This window comes from Solanum dulcamara, chromosome 7, assembly GCF_947179165.1.
Source record: "Solanum dulcamara chromosome 7, daSolDulc1.2, whole genome shotgun sequence".
In the NCBI taxonomy this organism is placed as follows: Eukaryota; Viridiplantae; Streptophyta; class Magnoliopsida; order Solanales; family Solanaceae; genus Solanum; species Solanum dulcamara.
This window is the reverse complement of record NC_077243.1, coordinates 13466948-13474132: the sequence shown is the minus strand read 5'-3', so window position 1 is coordinate 13474132 and position 7185 is coordinate 13466948. Positions and strand designations below refer to the sequence as shown.

At 36.4% G+C, this 7185-nt stretch overlaps 1 protein-coding gene across 1 annotated transcript; it reads right to left on the bottom strand.

Moving 5' to 3' along the window:
• Window positions 1-649: 649 nt before the first annotated feature.
• On the bottom strand, window positions 650-2507 carry LOC129896465 (bidirectional sugar transporter SWEET10-like). Its single transcript, XM_055972379.1, has 6 exons — window positions 2362-2507; window positions 2195-2231; window positions 1882-2092; window positions 1618-1779; window positions 1407-1526; window positions 650-1100 (listed from the first exon to the last, which is right to left on the bottom strand). The coding sequence occupies exons 1-6, from the start codon at window positions 2405-2407 to the stop codon at window positions 777-779; spliced, it is 900 nt and encodes a 299-aa protein (XP_055828354.1). The 5' UTR covers window positions 2408-2507; the 3' UTR covers window positions 650-776.
• Window positions 2508-7185: the final 4678 nt, after the last annotated feature.

Below are 7185 nucleotides of genomic sequence, written 5' to 3'. Positions count from 1 at the left end.
ATTATAATCTTAAAATAATTTCAGCTTAATGTAAGTAGTAATATGCTCTAAATGCTAATTGGCATATTGTTTGATCTTACATAATAAAACAGCAAGTATATATGGAGTATTTAACTTGAATCCTATTTTCAATAAAATGAAAATTTTTGAAAGAAAAGAAATGCTTCCAGGGCTCAATTATTGATAAAATTTAATTTTTGATCCTTGTGATGATGTAAAATAATTTTTAAAATCGGTTGGGTTATTAATTTCTGTAGAAGTTATTTGATCTGAGATGAGTTGGATCAAAATGACATGTCCAACGCAAAGCTAATTTCTGATATTTTCTTACATTATTTGATTTATTATCAAACAAAACTAATACATCAAGCAAAGTAGTTTCTTATGGATCAATCTAAATTACATAACTCAGTATAAGCCAAATTTTAGATAGCTTAATTGGGTATATGAGTTAAAATATACTAAGATGATATTTTCATGAACTAGTTTTGCTTCCTCCCCTTAGTATCAATCATGTAAAATTTGGTGAAATTTTCTATGTTTGATTAAGATTAAAAATAAAAGTTATTGCCGTAAACTGATAGTACTGCAAATATAAAAAATATAAACGGTACATTCAATATAATAGAACTTACTTTTAACGCAATAATTGGATTAAAAACTTATTTTTATTGCTATATTATCTTTTTGAGTACATTACAAAAGAAAACTAGGACTAGGAAATTAACTCAAAAGGAAAGCAAAGGAATGACAATTAAACTGAGATTAATCCCAAATTAAGCCGCTGTTTGCAGCTTGGACATGTTTTCTACATTATTATTAGTGGCTTTAACTCCACAATTAGTATCATTTGGACACGTGGCAACCTGTACTTTATCTGAGCAGACCAGTAAACCAAGTTTTACTATATCAATAATTTGTTCCTGTGTAAGTTCTGGAAGCTTCTTATTAATATTCATGTTCTCATCCTTCACAATTACTGCAGGAGTTTGTATTTCTGGAAGTTTCTGTTCCTTTAGAATGACCTTCTCTTTTTTGCTGTATATTGCATACAGCACAATTTGAAGTATACCAAAGATGAATCCCAATACATTTGGAGCCTATAAATAATAAAACATAACAAGGAAGATACGTTAGAACATTTATATGGTCCATGATATTTTAATTATACATGGAAGAATTACATGCAAATAATTATTTTTCCATTTCAATTTATTTGTCTTTAACTTTTTAGTTTGTTTCAAAATAAATGTGTGTTTTGTAGTTTTTGGTAAATTTTTAATTCTAAAACATCCACGTGGCATGCATGCAGACGATAAGATTAATTTTTTTTATCTAATTCTTTTAATTCTATGTTAAGTCAGAATTAAACCAACAAATTAATACAAAGAGAGTAAATAACTTACTGCAATGTTAATGTCTTTTAGTAGGAGACCGTAGAAGAACCACATAACAGCACTTAATGTGAGAAAAACTGATAGAAGTAATGGCATGTATTCCACACTTTTTGTTTTGATGACTTTTCTCTGCATATATAAAAATATAAATGAGAAAATTTAGCACCAAATCATGCATGAAATATAATGAGAAAATTAAAAATTGCACGTAAAAGCATACCACAATGCCTAAGGGTGCAACAAAGACACATAAGGAGAAAATAAGGCAAATCCATCCAACAACTTGTCCACGAACGGCTCCTTTGAATAGAAATTGAGTAACCAAAATTATTGCACCAAATCCACCAACCACTGTTAAAAGTAGCATGTTTACCGTTTGGACCTGCATTAAGTTAATTATATATATATATATATATATCAGACTTATAACGTTCTTCTTTTTAATAAATCGATTGATCGATGGGGGATTTATTTTAATCCTTACCTTGGCTTTCTTTGGTGCATAGTAAAGGTAGAGACCAACATAGATAGTCTCAATGAACATACCAAAGGAGTTAATTGTTATGAGAAGTGTTGTGTTGGTCTTCAAAAGTGCATAGTAAATCCAAAGCATGGAGCTAAAGAGAGCAATCACGTATGGAATTGATTGATACCCTTCTGTTGATTTCTTCTTGTAAATTTTACAAAACGTGGGTCTACAAAAGTATAATAATGTTAGTCATCAGATTATAATAAACCAAATATATATACCGATAAATTCAAATAAAAATAAAAATACAGTAGGTAAATGAACTCACATTGGAGAAAGGAACACAATGAATGAGACTATGTTGCCTGTAAATTGTCAATAAAAAGACAAGGGACAATGAGTTTTAGGTAAAGATGACTAAATAATTTTTAGAATTTCAATAAAAATACTTAACATTAAAGAAGCAAGAAGGAGAAAAGAGGTAGAAATATTTACCAAGGACACCAAAAGCAAAAGCCCAGTGACCAGACATACCAGCCATCTCTTTTTTTTTTCCTTTCTTTTTTATGTTTCTACTCAAAGAGTTGCAAAAGACAAGGAAGTTTTCTACTTGACTTAGTTGGCTGTGAAATGCAGGGAGTTTGATTCACATATTTATAGTAGCAAGGGATGGGAAAGATCCTTAATTTATTATATTTTATTGTACAAATAAACAAATATAATGAAAGTGCTAAGGCCATATCATAAAAATTGAAGGGTCCCAAAACACTTCTTTATTATGTCATTCCCCAATCCTTAGGAGCACTAAAGATTTATTACAACTCATGCATGCTTTATTTTTTAAAAATGTGTTTTGATTTTCTTTTATTGTTGTACGAAATGAACCCAAATTAGCAACCAAAAAAGAAAAGTAAAAAAAATGGAAGAGGGACCAATTAATAATGCTTTCAATTTTCATCAATAATAGAGTTGGCTGTGGTGCAGCTATTGAGAAGATCAGTTTGATGCAATGGCTGATGAATTTAGGATATGCTTAGCTTTGCAATTGCTTTATGTTACACTTATCTTGTCCTAGTGGGGTGAGTGTACTACTATGAAATAATGAAATGGATCCAATAAAATTAATTAGTTTTTTTTAAATAGGAATATCCCTCCTCCTCCTCCTCTTCTTCTCTTGGGTTTCTAGTGATGATGTTATATATACGTTGTTATAGTATACCAAAGTTATATACAGTGTTAAAGTGTATAAAATTTGTATACATACTATACATTGTACAATATAGGCAGGGTGTATTTATGGCTTAATTAATGGTGCACGTGAACCTATGATTTTCCTGTCTAATTAGCTAGGATTTTATGTATATATGTTCTAGAATTGAACTAATATTATCTAATGGTACTCATGCTTCAAAAAGATTAAATGGAACACTTGATTGAAAGTTGAGTTATTTGCGCAAAAGAACAAGGATCAAAAGGGACACTTTTGGTCACGACATACCAAAAGGGACCCTCCCTAAAAATACATATCAAAACGAACATTTCACCCACAAAATGGACAAATTGTCCACCCCTACTGTTAATGTGACGATTCCCTTTTTGGGCCCACATATTCATGTATTGTCTATGCCAGGGTCAGTCAGTTCATCCCTTCCTTCACCCTACAGGGCTTCGTGGGAATTGAACCCGGAACCTATGGCTCCTTTACATCCCACTTCAGGGATCACCTTTCACCAATTGAGCTGCATTTCAAAATAGCGATACGCTCTAAAAAAGTAAAGGAGAAGCTTCCATTCTAGAAGCGGTAGCTTCCCGCCTCCTTCGGCCCATGACCATGTTTACTTCATTTTCAAGAGCAAGCATCCTGGATCTCAGGGCAATCCGATCAGAAGATAAAGAAGATAGACGAGAAGATAAGGGGTTCATTACTCCTACAGGGAAGGTGGAAGAAATTCAGCTATCCCATCCATGGAACAGTCAGTATCGAGACAAACTATACTAGCTTTGTGGCATCTTTCATCAAAGAAACGCAGTCATTTCATTATTTTTTTACGCAAGGGAATTATATAACCACCGAACCTTCTTTATCATGGTTCGATCCATACCTCAGACCTAAGATCGAGCACCAGAGTTGCTCATAACAACGTACCAAGAGCTTTGTTGAAGCAAGCGCCTTACCGAAGCCAAGTCCACCGCGAATAGCCAAAGGGTGTTCAGGCCAGGCACTAGTCTTTCTATATTCTGGCTGTTTCCAGAAGAAATTTCCAGAAAGCATCTACAGGCCATCAAAAGAACCACGACTTCTAATTGACGCCATATTCCGATGAAGCGAAAAATGCCTTTACCTTTAGTTGGAAATAAAGATAGATCACCGACAGTATGGAGTACTGACCACACCGAGGGACAGGTCCTGAAGCAAAGGACGGGAATGAGCGGAATTAATATTTTTGTTGATCTAGCCATTTTTTCTCATTCCACTCGTCCAACCCTCTTCATGAACTTGAAATATGAGCCGCTAAATTTTCTCTCAGGAAAAAGAATGATGGATTTTGACCTTGCTTTTTTAGGTCTCAGGGGGTTGGGGTTTGACAAAGAAAGACTGAGGCTCTTTCTTGGAAAAGATCCTTCTCTCCAAATCGAGGTAACAACTAATGTGGAAAGCTGGTTTCCTTTGGAAGCCTTAAAGATAGGTCTTAATCTTCTCGAAAGCACTCAAGGAAAGCCTTAATTGATATGAGAGAGATGCGCTCAAGTGTAATTTATGAGGTTTCAAGTGTAACACCCCTCAAAAATTTTCCAAAGATTCGGACCCTTCTTGTGTTCGGGGGGGTCGAACCCGAGTATCTTGAAGTATATTCGTGAGTTAAGATGAGTCTCTGAGGGACTGAGCAGTGTTAGAGGTGATGTGGGGTCACCAAGGACCCCTAGGACCGAGCTAAGTCCAAAAGATCCGTCGTGGCTAAGTTTAGGATGAGTTCGTATAAGGGTCGACTTTTAACGACCCTATCTTTTGAAGGACGTCAATCTGGGTGGCCCACGACCTATCAAATTAAAATTCGTCGAGTCTTCTTTCCAACGCCACCAAGAACGTAAATTTTGGAGTTCGGAGTCAAAAGATATGACGATCCTAAGATGAACTAGCACGGGAGGAATTTCATTTTTGGCCTGGGTTGCAACTGCTGGGGAAATGGCCTTGGCGCTGTAAGGACGCGACGCGTCACTATCGCGCCAGAAATATGCCTCAGTAGTTTGGTCCTTGGCGCGACGCACCACTAAAAGTTGTGCAGGTTTTAGGCGTATTCAGCCTGGCGCTGCAATGGCGCGACGCGCCACTATCGCGTCAGGTGCGTTTTTAGCCTATTTTCAGAACTTTTGAGGAGGGGTAATTTGGGAACTTACCCAAGTTATATAGGTATTGCCCTTGGTCATTTTGGGATCAAAAATTTCCAGCTCTCTCTCTCTCTAAAAGCCCTAGAAATTTCTCTCTCCCTCTCTCTTCTTCATCTCCTTCTTCTTCTCCATTCTCAACAAAGATTTGTCCCAAGAGCTTCAAGATTTGAGTCCTCCATTGAAGACCCAACATCAAGGTTTTCTCCAAGTCTTCACTAAGGTATGTAAGGCTATCTAAAACATGGGGTGAGTCCACCCATGTGCCCTACTCTTGCTTTGAGGTTAGATGTCCATAGAAATGGAATTTCTTCGTATGGTTTATGCTTGTATGAACTTTGTCCCCTATGTATTTGATTCTATATGTGTTGATGTTGTTGATCCAAGAAGTTCCTAAATTGAGCCTTTATGTGAGTATGAGTCGATGAAGATGAGTTGTTAAATATGTTTTATTGATCTTTTTAATTATGTGGATTATGATGAAGGATGCTATTTTCTTAAAAATGTTGCTTATCTTAAATTGTTGACTTAAAGCCTTGGAGTTGTGATGAGTTTCAAAGATTGAGTAAATGGATAGAGGAAATGATTGGTTGTGCTTATATGTTGCTATAAATGTGCATTCAAATTTCTTTTGAAAGATATGACTGAGATTGACCGGATAGTATGATTGGAAATGATTTGATCATGATAGAGTTGATGAGTTGACAAGATTGTAATGAGACTTGTCGATATGATTTGATTGAGTTGATTGGATGGAGTTTTATGAGCATTGAGTCTTGGGAGGAGTATCAAGCACTGAATTGGGCAAGAGTAAAGTCCATACTCGCACCCAATAACTACGTCGCCAAACGTAAGAGGGGATTGAACCGTTAAAGTCGGATGTTTCCCCAAAATATTTGTCCTAACATTATAGGATTTGGTTGGATTGGATCCATGATTGGTTGATTCGTTCATACCCTGGCAAGGTATGAACGGACGCGGCAACAACGTCGGTTTGTTGTACTTTCACTGGCTCATAAGTGATGGTTGTCGGGTAAGAGAAACTCCCAAATAGGTCTTGATAGTACTCTGAGTCAGATTGAGTTGAATTGTATGTGATTGATCCCGTCTAAATCATATTCTTGTTTAGACTTAGGACATTTGATTGAGTTGTTATTCCTCTTGAGTTGAGCTTCCGAGTTGATAAATTCTTCCTTGATATTCATTGTATTCGTCCATTTTACATACTCGTACATTCCATGTACTGACGCCATTTGGCTTGCATTATTTCATGATGCAGAGACAGGTACTAGAGGTCATCAACCGGCGCTCCGTTGAAGATCCACATACGCTCCCAGCTAGTTGGCGAGTCCTCCTAGTTCCCGGAGGATGTTGAGTCTTCTTGTACAGTTTTGTTGTCATTTCCTTTATTTTGATTATTGGTAGCCATGGACTTGTCATTGGCACCTCTTGGACTTAGATAGAGGCTTCATAGACTGGAGTGTGGGGAGGTTGAACGGTTATTTTTGAGGAGTCTTATTTTATGTGTTTGTCGGGTTTATAAATGTTTGGCCTTCGGCCCTCATATTGCGAATAATATTTCATTAATTGAGTTTCCGCTAAGAGAATGTGACTGAATGAATGTGTGACTGGACTAGGTGGTTCGCTCGGAGGTCAGAAATGGCCTTTGGGTGCCGGTTACGTCTAGGGTACCCTCCCGAGGCGTGACATCAATAGCGTCTCTATTCGATTTGAGAAAGAATCTTTATTAAATAGGATGCCTTCACACCAACAGAATCGTTCTTCTTCGCCTCACCGCTACAATGAAAGCTTTTCGCTCACCGATTTTTTCCCCTTTTTGACCCTCAAGGCTGATTAATTAGGTTAAGGAAAACTTTCGAAGACCTTGCATAAATTTTTGATATGGTCGGTTCTTTCTTTTGAAAAGAGAAACTT